This window comes from Motacilla alba, chromosome 2 (genome assembly GCF_015832195.1).
Source record: "Motacilla alba alba isolate MOTALB_02 chromosome 2, Motacilla_alba_V1.0_pri, whole genome shotgun sequence".
Taxonomy (NCBI): Eukaryota; Metazoa; Chordata; class Aves; order Passeriformes; family Motacillidae; genus Motacilla; species Motacilla alba.
In genome coordinates, this window is record NC_052017.1 from 30,639,731 (window position 1) to 30,659,472 (window position 19,742).

Genomic DNA, 19,742 nt, shown 5'->3' on the forward strand with positions numbered 1-19,742 from the left:
AGCAGGGGTGGATATGCCTGTGTTAGAGGAATGTGTCTGTTCCGTGCATTAGGCTTTACCCTTGTGTTTTCCTTTCATTGCAGATTGTTTCTCTGGACGAAACTACTTTAGAGTCTTTTCCATAATCTTTATAGTTACCTTTCTGATCGGGTTGCTTGTTGTCCTTATCATCAGGCAGATAATTCTGCAGGGGAGTAGCAATAAAGTTAAATCTTCATCTGATTACAGAGTGTCTACAACAAAGAAGGTAATTGATTTCAGAGCCATCATCTTCAGTAATCTTTTTCTTGCATATAAAAGTTAGCTAATTGCTGATAAAAATTGTATCTTCTCCTTCAAGGATAAGATGTTTTTGCCTACAGTTTGTACAAGAACAGTAACATACAGACGTGACAAACCAGAGGAAATAAATATCGACATCAGCAAGTTACGATTAAACGAAACTTTCAAGTGTGAATTCTGAAGACTGCAAATGTCTATTTCCATCATACTCGACTTCTAAGAAATTACCTTTTGTACTCTGTGGGAGTCTTGACGGTTGCCATATGGTATTGTGTTGTGCATTTTGTTGAATACTGTAACAAAGTGATATGTAAACATATTCACATTATGTGATTATGTTTGGAACTATAGCTGCTGTATTTTTTTAAACTTTTTTTGAAAGAGAAATGTGCGTTACTACTGTTCAGAAACATTAGTGTTGATGTAGCACTTTAGCATATTCTAATTTATTTAGTTATGGCCTAGAATGTAGATACAAACCAGTCTGACAAAGCACTGATCTCACTCTACATGTAGCTAGCACTGATGTGCTCTGTGGGAATGGACAAAAGCTGTGACTGAAGTATTACCATTGCTGTATATTATAGCAATAGATGAAACTATTAAAATGCTCTTTAATAGAGTAAATGGTACTTTTATAGTTCTCTCAGTTGACAGGTTCCACTAATTTGTCTTCTTATTCCTCTTATCTTTTCCTCGTAAAAATGATGGGATTAAATGAGTGTTTAGTTCCTGGTGTAGGTGTATGTTGTGTGTGTATACATACACATATGCATGCACACACAGGTAAATTATATATTTATAGGGTTTTTTGTATGGATGATGTCACTTAAGGATAATTTATATCTGATAAAGAGTGATTTTAAGCTTTTTTACTTGTTTAAATATAACGCCCCCATTTTATACAAAATTTAAGGTGTTTAGAAACTGAGTGGCTACAGAAAATAAGAGTTGCTCTACCCAACAGCATAGTCTACATGATGATCACTGCCAGCAGACTACGCCTTTAGAGTCAACAGCATCAAATCCATTGCAAATAGATAAATTACACCGGAGCTGTGTTTGGTTTGCTAGCTACATGTCAGTGTTTTGCCAAATAAGGACTTGGATCTTTTTGTATGATGTCAGGCATAAGTCTGATTTTACATGTGCTCTTTTTCTCTATGTAAATTAGTTGATGACATTAGGTTTTCTAAGATTTTTGTAACCACTTCAGTTTTTTGTGACTTGAGAAGTGTCATTGAGAAGTGTGTCCAGTGTGTGATGGAGAAAGGAACCTGCAAACTAGAAGAAAGTGAGGAAAATAAGAGTATTTTTCTCAAAACACATTGACTTTTTAAATATGGATCAGATTCTGCCTTCAGAAATGTGCAAAACTCTTCCAAACATGGCAGGACCAGTATAGGCTTATCTGAGAGCAGAGTGGGAGCTACAATGTCAAGCACAAGCATCTTTTTTTTAACCCTGCAACCAGCTACAGTGGTAGAAAACATGTTATTGTTATATGCTTGTTGGAGGAGTCAGTCTGATTTACTAACTCTATGCTGCTGAAACCCTATGAAAATCTGATCAACAACTGATAGACTAAAACCTCGCTGGCAAAAAAAAAAAATCATCTCAGAAGACAGTGTATAATTTCACCAACATTTATTACTAATACTAAATACTGTCACTATTTGTCATAGTAAGAGTTACAGAAACAAAGCAGGACTTCCTTATGTGCAGTCATTAGAAATTACTTGTATTTCCTATTCTATATTTCTTCTGTAAATTCCCACTGAAACCTGAGGACTGTGAGGATTGAAAGGAAGGCAGGGCGTAGAAAAATGATGAGTATTTTATGAGTGTTAAGTTTCTTGGGTAATGGATCAAGTGGGACTGAGAAAAATAATACACAGACAATGGGCCTTTCATTAGTCATAAAAGCTTAGGGATTGTTTTTTAAAAAAACGTGTAAATTGGACTATTAAATGTTTTTAAAGCAGTCTCCGAAGTAGGTCCTGAGCTTTCTACCCCACAGGTAAAGTTATCTCATTTAACAAAAAGAGTGTTTCTTTACACTGACCCTGACTGTAGTGTTAGCTTAATTGTAGAACCTTAGTTATAGATTAATTCTGTAGTCTGCCAACTACACCTTAAACTCTCATTTTCTTTTAAAGTGTGTAGGACCGTTTTCCTCCTGTGTAAATTAAAAAAATTCAAACAACTGGTTTTGGTGGGATAAAGATAAAAGATTGATAAAGGTTGACCTGCTGTTACCCTTGTCAGAATTCATGGCTATTTGTGAGTGGGAAACAATCTCTGATTGTCTATTTTAATTAAATTTTTAAAATGCTTAGTGGAGTATATCTAAGTGTATAAAAAAGAGGTTAATTATGTTCTTTAAACAGTGTGATAAAACCTTTAAAAAAAAAAAGATTCCTCAGAATCTATTTTCACCCCATAATGGCCTTTAAAGCATGTTCTTAAGCATTTACTGAATTGATAAATATATTTTTTCATTAGAAATTCCTTTCACTGTTAGAGAGAGTTCAGTTTTGTGGGTAAGGGATAATGGAACTGGGTTCTTGGTGGAAGAAAGACTTGAGCTGTAATACCCATCTTCCAGACATATCACATCACGCTGCCACTGCTTTTCTTCTGTAGCACTTCATTGGACTGCTGCCTGTGAAGGGGCATGGCCAGTATTTCCTTATCAGACACCTGCCTGAATGTTTAAAATGCTCTGATCAAAAAGAGCAGGCTCACAGGACAAATTGCACTGTAAGCTGCTTGCTGTCCTGAGATTAAAAAAATGTATATAAATTAACAAAAAAAAAAAAGAGAGAAAAAAAAAAAGAAAAAAGTTTTCTTGCATCTCCCTCATGGTTTTGCTGTATTGTGGAAGAGACTGCTGAAAGAATAAGCTGCTGCTAATGTGACAGGTCAAGGCTTTTAGAAGGCCCGTGGGGAGCTTATACAGAGCAGGATTCTTGGGAGGAGGCTTTGTTTCTAGGGATGGAATCTATCCATGAGAAACTCTGGCTTTGCTTGGTACTTGTTTCCCTCTGCCTTTGACCATGTTTTTCAGAAGAGCTGCTGCAGGAGATGAATAGCTCAACAAAAGCCTCACTATTTAGGGAGCTGTGTTCCCTCAGCACATGACCTTAAATGAGAAAGCAGCCTTTAATTCAGAAGGAATTTCTTCAGTGATTGCAGAAGGACTGTGCTTCCTATAGTGCTTAATATGGGAGATATTAAAGACAAATTAGTTCATATTCGTTTTCAATGTATTGTGCGTCAAAGATGTTCATAAAAACAGGGGAAAAAATAACTAACCGCAGAATAGTGTTCCAAAGTTCTCAAATAACGCTTCTTATACTGGGCTTCTCAAAAAAAATTAGAAAGTCAAATAATTCTACTGCATGCTTATATCCAAAAATATACCAGCAGATACTGCTGCGTCTCATTATTGGTTTGGGGAATTGTTTTTAGACTTGGTCCCACAAATGAAACATGTTCATGACTTTTCACAGCATATTTGTTACTGTTAAAATCCAGATGTATACTTTTCAATTCTAGTCCCCTTTTTTAATCTTTGACCTGTTATTTGCCTGAGACTTCAGAAATGTCATGTTTATGTAATTAAAAAGCATGTATTTAACTTCAGATTTTTTGAGTACTATAAAATGAAGAAATGCTATGAAATAGTTCTTTCCAAGCATCATGACTACACTAATAAGATTGCTGTAGAAGTGTGTGGGAAAATAGCTGTTTCATCCAGAAAACGTGCACATGGTATGCAAGGAATTTTCATTGTGCCCTGCTGAAATTCCCTTACATTTGCAAGGACGTTAAAAATGAACCTTAAAAAGGAAGGATGTTCGTATGGGCATAGTTTACATTTTAGCTATTATTTACAACTGGACTTATTTTTTCCTCTCTACGATGTCATGAAAACCTGCTATGTAAAGCATTCTTCTGACTGCAATGGAAAAATATTATTTTCCCAGTCTGATCATATATAATATTTATTTCCTGCTTAGTGTGCATGTTTTGCAAACCATGGGAGTAAATGTGTGTAACAGCTTCAAGCAACTCTCCATCCTAAACTAGACATAGAGTCTGGTGATGCCCAGGGCAGAGACATGCAAGGGCATGGCTGCCTGTGTGGAGACTTCAAGAGGGACAGTGCTGGGGCTCCCCACAGCATCCCTGCAGAAATGGTGCTTTGAGAGCTCACTTCGCCTTTTGTCAGGGCGGGAAACCTCTTCAGAGTGGGTTTGCTTGGCAGTGGTGGTGCCCTAGGTTTGCATCGCAGGCACTTGGCCCCAGACTGGGACTGCGTTGTGTGCAGTCTGAACCCTAATGCTGCAGGCTTTTTGCATCTTTACTCATCAAAAATGCCTGCACACAACCCAGCAAGGGACAGCCTGTACACGTGGATGCTGCAGACCTCCATTAAAGCTCCTGGGGAGCGTTTGGGCACCTGCCCATTGACTTCCCACCAGCCCCTGGATCTCCACCAGCCAGCCTTAAGGACTGTAAGCAGTGGCTGTAAAGAGCACTTCTCACAGAGGCATTTGTGCTGAGTCAGTGCTGGGTGACTCCTACTCTGTCCCGACTTCAAGTGACACACGGTGACAATGTCCTGGCTACCATTTTGCAACAGAGGGGAAAGCAGAAATGAAGCAATACTTAAGAAAAACACTAATTTTTAGTTCTGATCATGAGACTGCTCTGATGCACAGGTATCAGGTTGGCTTTTACAGAGAATTGAAATTCATGGAGAGGGGGAAAAAAGGTTAATGTTAATCAACAGGAATGCATCTTTATAGCATGCCAAATCAGTGGGGTTTCACTGAGAGCAAGCCAGCTCAGAATGGTTGGCTTGTTGGGGGGGTAAGAAAAAGCCTTAATTTCTAGATACTTAAGCTTTCTGCTGTTCTGAATTTCATGTTCTCTTTGTTTCCTTTTCTAAACATGCTTAAAAAAAGGTACCTATTAAAAAAAATTAAATATCTGGTGTTTGTTAAAATAATTCATTCTATCCAAGTTCTAACATTTCATCCTGATACTAATATCATATTTGGACTGTTTCAGTTATATTTTGAAGGGAGATGTTGAAAAATGAGTCTTTTTCAGAGGCATTAGTGTTGGATGAATTCACTGTGCTGACATCTTCACTCTTACCTACTACTGCTTAAAAATAATGCTACTTTAAAGTGTCTTACTTAGCAATTGTGTGACAGCTATTAATAATACTACAGTTTTAAACTTTTTATTTAACATATACTACCTTTTGTAAAAATGAAATATAGAGAGATAAATAATGTGTGTCTAGATTTTATGCATAGAGAATGTTAGTAAGGGAAGAGGTTTTTAAATTTGATAACTTCTTACTGCTCATTTCACATTTTAAATGATACTTTTAAATCACTACTTTCATTCATCTGGAAATATACTGAATATTTTATTATTTAAAATAGTATACTTTTATAGCTGTTTTATTAATTTCAGTTGACTACTAACTTTTATTGTGATATTTATTAATGAGTTACTGTAGCATATTGAGATGTTTATTTTTCTATCAGAGCTGTAACTACTATGACATAGCATTATTTTAATGCAACATCATTGTACTTGCTCTCTAAAAAATAAAATCAATATTTAATCTGTATGGATTTTTCATATTTTTGATATTAAATATATCTGTGACAAGCAACAGATGTTCACCTGCTTTTAAAAGTATAAAGCACATTTACTGAGGTATACCAATATCTGCAAAGGGAAGAATATGATTGTGGTTATTTTAAAATTGAACAATACCATGTCCAAGGAGATAAAATACAAAGAATACCTTGTTTATCAGATGTAGGCGAATGAGTTGGTGCACATTCAGGATGAACTTTGAGAAGATGGGAAGGAGCAAAAAGCTATTTATCAGTTTGGAGGTGCAGCTGGTTTACCTTGCCCAACCCACCTGAAACCTGAAAGCACCAGGAGGTGCTAGTAGTTTGTAGAAGACACTTCTAGAAGATACTTCCTGTGTAAATACAATACAAGAAGATACTTCCTGTGTAAATACAATCTCTGGACTGATAAGTGGTTGTGATAGCCTCTCTTCTCCCTTGCTCTGTTGGGTGGTAGAGGAGCTGGATTTCTGGGAATGGGTAAATCTCTGCAGATGCCTCACCTATAAAACTCACTTCACACTTGGGTCACTTTACAAGTACTGGTGAAAATATGTCACTGGTGGGGAAGGTGACACATTGTGTCCTTGTGCAGAATCAGTCGCAGCATTTGCTTTGCACAGCGGCATGAAATCGCTCTTGAAAAGGATTTAGATATGCCCTGGAAAAGGACATTTATAATTTGCCATGATGCCTCAGTAAGAGACATCTGTGGCACTAAGACACCTGCCAGGCATCACTGGTAAAACTGCCCATCCATGCTGCTAACATGATCCAGTTTTTCTTTAGGAGTGAGAGAGCTAGAATCAAGTGACAACTGATGTGTTCTCAATCATCATGGAGCTTAGTGTCCAATAAAAGAGAAACACTAAGAAAAAGTCAAAACTGGAAGGAAGAAAAATAAGTAACTTTCACATGGAAAATCTGTAAATCTTTGTTGCTTCTTTTATCACAGCAAGGAACATCATCTTAATATATGCATGGTGAGACTATGTCTGAGAAATTTTCTTTCACAGATGCCATAATCAACCTCCACTGACACCCACAGCAAGCAGAAGCAACGAGTCCTATAAAAAGAAATACACATTTTCCTTGAAAGCTCTTTATTGGGAAAACATTCATGTTATCATTACTCAGAGTAAACATAAACCTAGATCTGAATTTCAGACGTAGAATTCAAGTGTATAACTTGAGCCAGAGCTATAGGCCTCCATTTTGCCATTTGGGAGTAGCTTGAAGCTGAAGTTTTGTTAACACTTAAGTCTCTCATAGCCAGTGATCCTGGTACCAAGCAGTGTTACATATCCAGTATGTTATGAAATTATGGTAAATGCTCTGTATCAAATCTTTCTTCCTCTCTTCTTTCCGATGTTCTGTAAAGCAGTAACTAATTTGTGCCTATATACTTTTAAATATCCAGGTCATAACAGGATTTTTGACACTGGTATTGTATTAAGCCAATTTTTACTCACATATACACATTTGTCAGCAAGAGTACAACAGGACCTTAATGTGTCTCTAACCTAACGTAAGAGCTATTTTCTTGTAGATGCCCTTGCCAAGGAAAAGGCTTGCTGCCCAGAATCTCCAAAGAGAAAAGAAACCTAAATTACAGCCTCTAAAGCTGGAGGAGGAAAGAGATCCTGATTTCAGCCACTTTTTTGACACCAGTCATGTAGGTGTATTCTATTACAGAATTTCTCTGCCTGCATGATTCCTTTCGTGGTAGCTGCAGAATTTGTTGCAATATTGAGAGAGAATGGCATTAGGGAGAGTTGGTTTGAGTGAGTATCTGAGTATGCTTGATGATAACCAAAAGATGATGATTAGAATTAAGAATAAAAACTTCATTAACGGACTGATTTTGACTAGTAAGGAGTTAATCGGACAAGTGGGTGGTTTCTTTTGTTTTCAGGTTCTGCAGCAAAGACAAGAACCTTGGAAATGCATTCCTGCTACCCTGGGTTTAAAACCAAGCAGTTTAATGTCTCATATAAAGTAAATAAAAATCTAGTTTTACAGCAACTCAAGTGGTCTGAAGCTGTGATTAGAACACAGGTGCTGTCAGTTCTTCTGGCTGTTCATCTTCTGCTTGAGAGTCTTGGAGTGGTCCAAGTTGGGTCAGACTGTACAGAATTCATATAAAGTAGGCTGCCAGTCTGATTTATTAGCACTGAAGAGGCCCCAACATTATCATCTGGTTCCTCATTCCAGGGAAACTGTGGTGGGTGGCAAAAAGCAGAATTTTCCTTATTTTTTGCAAACCATTCTATCCCCTCAGTACAGAGCATAGCATGGTCTCTGATTATTTTCTTGGCCTTGAACTTCATGATTCATGAAGTACAGTTACTGTTTAATAAAGATGATGTGTATGCAAGCAGATAAAACTAAATTATTAACCACAAAAGCATAATAATGCCAAGTTATGTCACATATGCTTATTGAAATCAGTACTTGTGATGTATTTCTTTCAGCTCTGCAGCTTGCCAAGTCCCCCTTTTGGGGCTATAAGCCTCATCCTAAGCCTCTTGTTTATGCCTGAGCAATCTGGAGAGCCCAGGACCTGCTTCTGAGTGGTATTCCTCTGCTCTCAAAACTGCTCACAGGAGAAGCCTTTCTCACAACCCCTTCTGATTTTTTGGGCTTTGACCATAGCCTTACCACAGGCATTCTGAAAGCATCACTGAGGCTGTAAGATGTGGCCTGCTGAGGAGACTGGGGACATGACAGTGGATAGGTTTTTCATAAAATTTTTGGACACACTTTTGCTTTACTCTTCTCTAGACAAAGCAGGAATTTCAAAGACTTACACAACTTGATCATGGTGTTCTCTCGATTGTCCTTGTCTTTAGGAGTGTTTATGGTTGGCTTCTTTCCTTGAATCATTTTGCAGCTGCATCCAGGTTCCTGTGGGGGAAAAAAACCACAACAGCTAAAATAAATACTTTCTGTCTTTCTCAGCTTCTTTTCTCCTCTTCTTGCATATCTCTCTACATCTAAATTGAGCTCTACCTGTGTCTTCTTTGAAAATTGCAGACGCGGGATCAGAGGGGGTCATCAGGAAACAGCTGATGAGGAAATTTTTACTTTTGGGCAGAAAAGAGCAAAGTAAAGTCTGGAGTACAAAGCTCAAGAGAGCATCTCTGAACTTGGTCAGGTGCCGTCCCATTCCTCTGCTCCTTTCCAGATTAAAGAAGCTGGTGCTACTTCTAGGCGTACTAGCCAGCCCACAAATACCCACAGGAATTCTCCTGCTGTAAACTTTAAATCACAGCTTCTGCAAGGTGTTTGCAACATACAAAGCCCAGAGACATATTTCTCCACTAATATCCCCATTCTAATGATAATTTTTTTTTCATTTGTAAGTATTTCTTTCTGTATAACTTTGTGTGTGTGTGTGTGTGTTTATGCATGTTTATGTGTGTGTGTCTGTCTGCCTATTCCATCCAAATTAACTCTTCTTCAGCATCAAGAAGTCCATCTCTGATTCCTAAGCAGCCTGTCAGTCTATATGCAGGCATAGTCTCACACACCTTTTTTGTATATTCTTAAAATGGGATTCCTCCCCTGATTTCACATGCCTAGCAGGATCTTCCTTTTAAAATTCCTGTTTCTATTAATGGCTAGCTGCTATCATGTTGAAACTGTGACTTGAACTGTTCCCTGATGTCTTTATTTATTCTTTGTACTTTTTTTCCTTTTTGGCTGCTGCCTAGCACATTAAACCTAAAACACAGACACACACAGAGCACCTTACCCAGGGATTTTTGGTTCACAAATAGGTCCAAATCATAATGTCAAAAATAATAAATTAATGTTTCGTTAGCCAGTTTTTATCTCATGCCTTTGAAAGCAGAACGTTTTTCCTCGTGCCTTTGATTATTTTTTAAAAGAATCCTTTGGCCCAAAGAAAGAAAAGATAATGTGTCAGATCATTTTGCAAATCCAAAAAGTGTCATTCTCAGAAGGAAGATTTATTATTGTGTGACAGACTGAAAGTGTTTCACGCTGTCTAAAATGAAAACCAAGCAGATTAATTTCCACACCCAAAACCAAACAAACTCTGGTTTCAACAGTTTTGTCCAAGGTTCACTTCTGTGAAATTGCTGGGCCCTTGTGGTTCAGTTGAAGACTCAGTTAGAAGTGAACATGCTGAGCAGCTTTAAATATCCAATCCATAAAATCTCCTTTGATATCGGATATATAGCATTTAGGAATCATAATATAATATGCTATATTCCTTCTTTTAAAAAAACACAAACTTTTATGGAACTTGTTTGGTATTCCAAAACATAAGAAGCTTTAATTATTGTCTTAGCTGATGTTCTGTCTTGGATCACAAAGAATTTCTGCTAACAAATATTGTGGAGTATTCTTACATTTTCTATTTGTTCCCTTTTTATCCATTAAAAAAAAAAAATAAAAAAGTAGTTTGGATTTAAACTATCTGAAAATAATGCAATGCATAATTTACTGTAATTTCCTGTACTAACCAAGAACTTTGCTTGTCTAATTAGCTGGCTTTTTGTCAAGTGTGTTATTGTACTCAGTTACTTTTTTTCCTTTCTTTTCATTTGTTTTCTTTTTAAATTTTATTTATGTGGGGAAGGAAAATTTAACAAATATCTGTCAGCATCACTTGAAATATCTCAAAGGAAAGTGTATTACCCAGTCATTACATTTACTGCCCTTATTCCTATGGAATTCAAGTGGTTTTACCTTGCCAAATTTTACTCCCTTACTTGGTCAGTGCTTGGTTCCTTCTTCTTCCTTAGGTCAATTCAAGTGTTTGCCAGTAAAGTCTGCAATTGTGCTTTGAATTAATGAAATAAGGGACTTGCTATTCTTCAGCAAGTTTTGGCAAAGAGGACAGTATTGTAATTTTTATTAGATTACAACACTTGGGTATTGAAGTTTTATCGGATGTAAAATGTGCAGTCAATTTATACACAGCTGCCCTGAAGTCGGCAGTATAACATACCAGAAATTTCACTAATTCTAAGGGTAATGGAGTAAGGGGCTTTCTTGAAGAACTTTCTTTTATTCAAGTATTTTTGAGATCCCCCTTGAAGTGATATTTTTAGATACTTTATTTCCTCCTGGTGCCTCCCTAGAGGTCATTAAAATAGGATTAATTTACAGTATTCACAAGGAAGAAGAATGATTCTGTGTCCTCCTTACCTTAGCAATACAGAAGTGACAAGTGTTCTCACAGCACCAGAACCATATTCCAACAAGAGTCTTACTTTTTATATCAGTACCCCATGAGAATAGCCAGGTTTTTTCAAACCTGGAGTCCATCTAGCATGATGTATCCGTCTCCAGCAGTGGAGCCAAGCTGCCATAGGAAGCATAAGCACACTCAAATTGTGTATTACTTTCATGAGGTCCCCTAGCCTCAAGTCATTTTTCAGCATTTCCTACATCTAATTCCTTTGGTAAATCAGTAACCCTCACTTTCAGGTATGTGCCATTGAGCTTACTTTAAAAAAAATTAAAAGAAAAAAAGAGTGAGCCACCAGGTCTGGAACTGCTGCATGAAGAACTTCCTCTGATTTTGAGTGCAGCACTTGGAATGCAGGAGCTATGGGCAACCAGCCAACAGAGGGGACATTGAACCCCAGCCACTCTTCTCTGGAAAACTTGTCATGTGTTGCCAGGTCACCTTTCCCAGACTGTGAAGTCCAAACATACAGAGTCATTTATAGCAAAGCCTGTCCTTATCCTTGATCATCTTTGCAGCACTTTTCAGATCCTCTGCTATCACTGACATTCTCCTTTCCTTCATTAAGGATGAAGGAGTAGAGCTGTTTTCAAAATTCAGAATGTACACAACCCACCTGTTTACTAGGGACATACTGATGCTTCTTCCTTTTCATTTTAAAATGCTTCCTAACATTTTTATAACTTCATTTGATACAGAATTTTCATGTCTTTCTCCTTAGGTCTTACACTGGTATATACAGAGGTCTTATACTGAATTATAGCATACTTTCCTGTTTAGCTCTGAAATCATTGAATGAAGGAAAGATGATCCCTCACATCTCTCTTGCATGCAAATGCTAGAAGTTCAGTTCCCTTTTGCTTCAAGAAGGATTTCTGTCTCTCCCCCTCTGTCCCTCTCTCTCTCTTTTTCTCTCTCATTCATAATTCTGTTTTTTCAGTGCATAGCATCATTCCTGGTGAAGCAGAACTCTCTGCCAGATACCCCCTCCAGTATTACAGCTCTGCCTTTCTACTTCTGTTTCCAGTTCTGCACAGGCTATAGTAAAGACTTCACAGAAAGTTCTCACGGAAGTCCTGGTCTCCAGCTTTTTTTTCCAGCATGAAAATCTTTTCCTCCTATATGTGATTGATGGTTACCTAAATTCTACCCACTGCAATCCACTACCTCTGAGGTTAACCAGCTTTGCACTTTGTAGGAAAATTGTATGTTTGCCTATATGTCTGACCCATGGGCTGTATCAGAGCATTTTGCTCCTCTTCCCTTCCTGCTGGACATCCTAATTCCAGAAGGGCATTTGCATTAAGAGAGAGCACATACAATCCAGTTAAGAGAAACCTATTACTGGAGTCATGTTTCATTTCACTTGTCAATATGACATTCCTGGTTGTCTCATCTGCCAGCCTAGGTCTCAGCAGAAGTAAACAGCTTTTTTTAAGACAAAATATTCACCAACTGCAATGTGTCCTCAGTGAATGTCTCCATTAACCCACTTCCCTCTGGGCCAGCTATCTGACTCTGACATCCATACCCACATGACTTTTTCACAGAGGCAATACCTACATGACTCTCCTTCTCTCCCTGCAGGAAAGGTGTTTCTAGTGTTCTTCATTCTTTTTGCCTTTTTGGACAGCTACAACATCTGTTCCTGAAGTCTCTGTTGCCAGCTGCTCCTTTTTCATTGACCTCCCATAGTGCCCTGGCAGCCAGGAGGGCCATACATGTCCTGGGATGCATCAGGCACAACTTGGCAAGAAAGAGGATTGTCCTGCTCTGATTTGAGCTGAGGACACCTCACCTCGAGTCCTGTGTGCAGTTTTGGGCAATATAATAAGGGCATGAAGCTGTTAGGGTGTGCAAAGGACGCCACAAGGATGATGAAGGTTCTGGAGGAGAAGCCATATGAGGAGCAGTTGAGATCATTTGGTCTTTTCAGCCTGGAGGACATTGAGGGGAAACCTCTTTGCAGCTACAGCTTCATGAGGGGAAGAGGAGGGGCAGGCAGTGATCTCTTCTCTGTGGTGATCAGTGACAGGACTTGAGGAAATGTCCTGAAGTTGTGTCAGGGACCATTAGGCTGAATATCAGGAAAAGGTTCTTCACCCAGAGGGTGGTTGGGCACTGGAACGGGCTCCCCAGGGAAGTGGTCACAGCACCAAGGCTGTCTGAGTTCCAGAAGATTTTGGAAAATGCTCTCAGGCACATGGTGTGATTCTTAGTATCCTGTGCAAGACACATAGAAGGCTCATATTACATATGAGCCCTAAACAGTCCTGCTATAAATGATAGCATCTGAAAACTAAATCATTTGGTAAGCAAGTCTCCCTGAATTATAAGCTGAATTTTTAATTAGATAAAACTATTAATTGTAAGCTGAATTTTTCATTAGATACAACTACGGCAATGGGAAGTATTGTCTCTTAGACAACTGTGAAAATGAGAGAGATACAAGAAGGTATCTGAAGAAAGTTAAAACAAGGATTATCTATGTCCTCTACTGTGGTGACTATCATCTAAAAAATAGTCTCTTGGGGGGGGGGGGGGGTGATAAATCACTATTTCGTTCCCAGGTTTTGTTCAAAGATGAAAGTTTTGAACTTCAAAATTTTGGCAGAGATTTCTCCAACTTTGGCACAGCAGAGTCCCAAATGCACTCCTACATTTGTTGAATCACAAGACGTAGAAAATTAAAAACAAGAAAAGACTACTGAGATAAATCTGAAAGTAAGAGTCATCATGACTGAAATCTGTTAAGGTATTTTCCACAGTATGAATCTCTACTGCTTTTCCACATGGGGTGTGTATTTACATAAGGGTAGACATCTTGACAGGCTGAAAGAAGAGACTGACAGGGGGCCTTGTGACACTCAGCAAGAGCAAATGCCAAATCCTACACCTGGAATACACTAATCCATTGCACCAATCTAGACAAGGGTTTGCCTGTTGAGGGGACAGCTCTGCTGGGAAAGATCTGTGAAGACTGGTGGTTGCAAGCTGAGAGAATCCTAGCACCAAAGCTCACCAACAGAACCATCTTGGGTTGTATTTATGAAAGCATAGCAAGGAAAATTATGGAAGAAATTGTCCCCATTTTACTTGGCAATTCATAGCACCACACCTAGGTACTGCATCCACTTTTAGGTCTCAGTACAAGAAAGGCATCGAGGACCTTGAGCAAGTTCGGCGAAGAAGTTCTGAGAGGGTCAGGGTTGCCAGCACTTGCCCCGTGAGAAGAGACCAAGGGATATGGGCTTGTTCACCCTCAGTAATCAGGGGTTCAGGGCACCAAAGAGCAGCATGCCAGCACCTGTGGGCAACTGTTAGGTGATCAAGACAATGGAATCAGTCTCTTCACCAAGATTCGTGGTAAGATAATGGGCATAGGCTGGAACAGGAGTTTGAGACTGGGTTTTCAGAAGAATGTTCATTCTGAGGGTAATTCAGCAATCTAAGAGATTGCTTAGAGAAGCTGTGGGGTCTCTGTTCTTCATGTTTTTTAAATCCAGCTGGACAATGTCTTGAGCAAACTTTTCCAATGCAGCATTACTCTCCTTTGAACAGGAGGTTGGACTAGATACCTCTCAAGGTCCATTGCAATCTGGATAGGTCTGTGAGTCTGTGAGATATGTGGAGCCTGGTTAGCTCCTAAGCTCACATCATTGTTTCCCTCTGTGTTACCTACACTTGTTTCAAGAGGCTTGCTGTATGCAGGCGGTCATTGGTACAGCTCGCAAAGTTTGATAAGGATCTGTTAGGAAGGAGAAGCTGCAATCATCACACTCGTTTACAAAGCAGATAGATACTCTTCATTGAAGAAATAGCTATGTAAAGAAACTCAATTCAGTTACATTTATAGCATACATTGACTTTGAATGTGTATTCCTTGTCTGGCCATGGAAGGTTTTTGCCATCTGAAGCAAAGAACCATACTCTGCTCCAAGGCATATACAAATCCCTTTAGCTTCAGTGGGAATAGCATGCACATAGCTGAGGGCATGGCTTGGCCCATGGTCAATAGCCTTCTAAAAGCATTTTTTCCTACATTTTTTTTCTTGCAATATTCATCTTTTTCCTTTCCAAAGGTTTTGATGTCATTCCTGTTGCTGAAGTTACAGAGCTCAATTTAGTGGGAACATCTTTGAAGTTTAATTAGATTTCTTGAGAAAGACCATGGGTAATCTGAAATACAAATTCACAAGACTGCTTCAGGCTAAAAGTGTCATATTAGACCAAATATTACGCAATTGTTCTGCAATTCATGCTCTCTTCCCACTCACATGAGTTTGGTTTGAAAAGCTTGTGGAATATATATGACATATCAGAGAAGTGCCAAATATGCCTTGTATAGTCCATTCTCATATTTCCTATGGAAAATATTCCTTCTCACAATCTTCCCTTTCCCACATTAAGCTGAAGTTTGTCCATTACGCCAAGGTAACATCATCCATGTCCACAAAATTTCAAGGAAAGCCTCACATGTCCACAACATCTGTTCCAATGGCAGCATCCAAGGTCAGGTACAGACTGCATCCATAGAGCTAGCAAGATGAAATATTATATAATAGACACAGCTGCCATCTATGCCCTTTTTCTAGAAATGCATAAGTGATTATGCAGAATTATCTACATATGACTGTAAAAACTTGAAAGTTGAACCTTGTAGTTGTTCTGAGCTAGTCCTGGCCTTGTCCATCTGCTACAGTGTTTGCAGTGCGTGTGAAATCAGCTCTGATTTGCCTTTGGGGGCAGGGGCAGAGACCTAGGAGAGGAGGGCATGAGATTACACGTATACTTTACTGAGGTGGTCCCTCACAAGGCACGCTGGCAAGTGTGGGGAAGTGGGGAGAGATGCTGTATCCAACCGTCTGGCATCTCAGCACTTCCCTCATGCCCAACAGGAAACTGCATCTGCTTGGCAGCACAGAAGTTGGGCTGCAGTAGAGCAGCATCTTGTTCACAATTGTAACATTTTCAGCACAGAAGATCCTGGAGTGCATTTACAAACCCTAAGCTGAAATTTACTGTTAGTAACTTACTGTCCAACTATTTCTGTCTTCAGTGGAATAGTGACAGCAAAGCTGGTGTCAACTTGTCCAGATGTGACTGTCTTCAAGGGCTGACCCAAAACAACACAGTCACCAAGCTCAACCTAAAACTGCTGCTTGTTTGGCCTCTTTGCAAGTACTCTAGGTAATGGGTCAATATATGCTTCCTTGGGCAGAGTCTGCAAGGGCAAGACTAAGAGGTCACCAACGGCACACATCTTTGTCAGCAGGTCATGGTGATGACAAACCACATGGCTGCAGTCCATGATACTTCCTTCTTTTAATGGATACGGGGAAATTTAAGATCCCAGAAGATAAGATCCCACATGGAGGTGGGAGGATATTGCCTTAACTCCACTTTGAACAGACTTAATATACGGAGTTATTTGGACCTACTGAATCCTTAGGCAAAATCAGCTTTTTTTTTTTTTTTGTATCACTGGAATAAGAGTTTTGTGGATAAAACTCTTCCATTCTGTACATTCAGGGCTTATTTCTTAGAAATAAAAGCAATCATCAAGAGAACAGAGCACACAGAACTTTACTGATGTTGCAACCCACAAACAGCAAGAGATCCCTTTGTGTGAAATAAAACTTATATTTGGTTGCAACCATCATTTTACAGCACATAGCTTTATGGCACAACTCCAGTTTCATAAATGGCATTTAGAGTAACTTTAGACTGATGCTGAGATGAATCTGTCTTTTTAATATTTTAGTAGTTTGTTGTCTTTAACTGTCAGAGTTGTGTTGGAAAAGTAATTTATGTGTTGAAATATTAACAGTTGAATGTAATTTTCACAGCCATGAGTCCACTAAAAGGAGTGCCCACACGTCTCGTACTGGAAAGAAGTGTGTCTATGGACTGAGAACTGAATATGTTATAAAACAGAAGTTTTGGGTAATATATTTGGGATAATTAATATTTTTATGGTGTGTAAATCTGTCATGTGAAGGCTTGAACACATGATAGCTTTGTGGGATGTAAATGTGGCATCCATAGAAGGTTCATGAGTACTGGCATGTTTGTGTCTCTAAATGTCAGATTTTGCTCTGAAGCCATGTTCTCCAGGTCACCCAAATGGAACATGATCACCTGAAAGAAGCCACTTAGGGCCACCCAGCCCAAAGCACCACAACTGGACTTCCCTGACCAGCCACGCTTTCCTCAACACTTTTTCTAGCAGCTGATTTGTAAAACAGGAGAAGGATGAGAGCACTACAACAGAGCTGCGGGGCTGTAGCCAGCAGGGGCCAGCCCAGGAGGAGCCCCATGGGGAAATCCCACCCCAGTTCATCATTTGGGCCCTGCAAACAGGGCGTTTATTCTCACAGGCCCTCTTTCCAGCACAGCAGCCTCTGTTAATGTAACACACTCCTCTTTGCCCCTTCTTTTCCTCATTTTAAACAGTCTGAAAAAAATAATTAGGATCCCTTATTCATATGCCTTCTATAGGAGAGCTGACTTGTGTGCTACAGATTGGTGGTGTGCCAGGACTTCTCCTTACAGAAAAATGAGTTCTTCCTCTATGGTCATGCTTTGGGTTTGTGTAGGAGTGTTTGGTAATATTAAGTACATGCTCTTTTCAGTTTCATCCAGTGGTTTTAGGTCTCAGGAGTACTACTCCTTTCCCCCTTCAAGGGGATCCCTCCTCTACAGATGAACTGGTCAGCTATTCATACAAATACTATTTATTCTTCTGGTTTTGAATTATGCCTATTAAAGAATTTGCTTTGCTGTGAGAGAGGCGTCCCTGGGATTTGGGACTGGCCACGTGCCATGGTTTCCACATGCAAACCCTTGGAGCTAGCCTCAGCCTTTCCATTGTGGCTTTGTGCTCTGACAGCCTTCAAGGGTAACGTTACTTATTTATTTTCTCTTTTTTTGATGTGTGTCTGAAACTAGGTATCTGACTATGCTTTTCAGCATTAAAAAGCATTTAAAAAGCATTAGTTGTGCATAAAAAAAAGCATTAAAAAAAAAGCATTAGTTGTGCATATGATGAAATCTTGTTGCTCTCAATCTACCAGAAATCTCCGCATCTTTCCCTGATAACCCTAGCACACTCCTTCATTTCCCTGTTTATTTGGTTGGCAGACAAAGGTTGGAAATAATGCAAATACCCATTGGCAGGTTGGTGTGCCAACAGGCCAGCAACAGCCAGCCTTTGGAAAGGGTAGAGGAACACAGTTGTTCCCATATCTTGTGTCCCCAGGTATCATTTTATCCAAACACCAAAGTGGGAGAAATTTCTACATTTAAGAACTGTAGGCTGATTTCATCTTTCAGAAGTTATGAATGGCAAGTGGCCAATTGAAAATTAAGTGACGGTGCAAATCTCTCTTTCTCTTGCTTTTATTTTTTATTATTGTTTTTTAGGAAACCACAAGAGTTAAATCAGCAGTTCTTAAGCTTTTTTCCTGTGGTTGATTTGGGCAAACAATGGTGCCCACCCACTTTGCAGTTCTTTCTTGCTGTGTTTATATTTCCTCATGAGAAACCAGCCAAAATTGCTGCTGAAGATGGAGTTGGGAAGGAGAGGTCCCATAAGAGCAATAGGCTGCCAGTAAAGTCTATCAAAAAGTTGCTGCTGCTGCTGTTGCTGTGTATTATTACTGTACTTCCAAGGTTGAATATCAGTCCCACATGATTGGTTTTTTCTTGAAATACTATTTGGGTAAGTAGGAACATATCCCACAGGAGGTAAAATTCATATGTCATGGACTTCCGTGTTATGAATTATTGACATCTTCTCATTTTTCCTCCAGGGAGGAAAAAAGGTGTGGATGCAAAGAATGTCAGCCAGAAAAAGCATCAAGCAGTTTCAGTACACTTGACACCATGAAACAGGCCTTGAAACAGAATAACCTCTTTTTGAGGGTCCAAAAAGATCAATGGGGAAAATAGGGACACTTCCAAAACTTCAGTGTTTAGGCCTATTAATTATAGTTTATTTTTAAAACAATAAGTTTTTGATCAGGAAGCCAAATTTCATTTGATAGACCTTTATATTTTACATTTTCACCCATTTTACTTGTTTTTTCTTTTATTCACAAATTTGATGACACTGGAGCTGCATAAACAGCACACAAAGCAAAGCCCAGTATTGGGAAAATTGCTCATGTAGTTGTTTTAGTTGATCTATTAAAGTAGTGGTGTTAACAGAATATCTTAAATTGCACAGTAATAATCTGTACTTCCTACTTAGAGAATGATGGTTTTCCCGTTTGGTTTATTACACTGTAAATAACTCCCTTGCATCTGGGTTGATTTGTTTATTTAATTAAATCTGAAGGAAAAACAACCCAGTTTTGCAATAGTTAAATAAAGCAATTGTGCCATCCAGTGGCTAGCTAGGTTAACTCATGTCTTCTCCTTCCACATGATCATTTGGTATTTCTTTTTTCTTACTCAAAATAATATGTAATTCTTGTAATATGCAATGTTCCATTGCTGTACCCCATTTATATAGATAATAAAATTTTAATTATTTTAAAACTTCTTTTTTCTACATTATT

General features: G+C 38.8%; 1 protein-coding gene across 2 annotated transcripts in view; it reads left to right on the forward strand.

Moving 5' to 3' along the window:
* Positions 1 to 5,941, forward strand: part of ITGB8 (integrin subunit beta 8) — a 47,225-nt gene extending 41,284 nt beyond the window's left edge. For both annotated transcript variants that reach the window (XM_038128071.1, XM_038128072.1), the window contains exons 13-14: positions 84 to 247; positions 341 to 5,941. In XM_038128071.1, coding sequence (XP_037983999.1) covers positions 84 to 247; positions 341 to 463 — 287 coding nt within the window. In that variant the 3' untranslated portion in view covers positions 464 to 5,941. The remainder of the gene's footprint in view (positions 1 to 83; positions 248 to 340) is intronic.
* Positions 5,942 to 19,742: the final 13,801 nt, after the last annotated feature.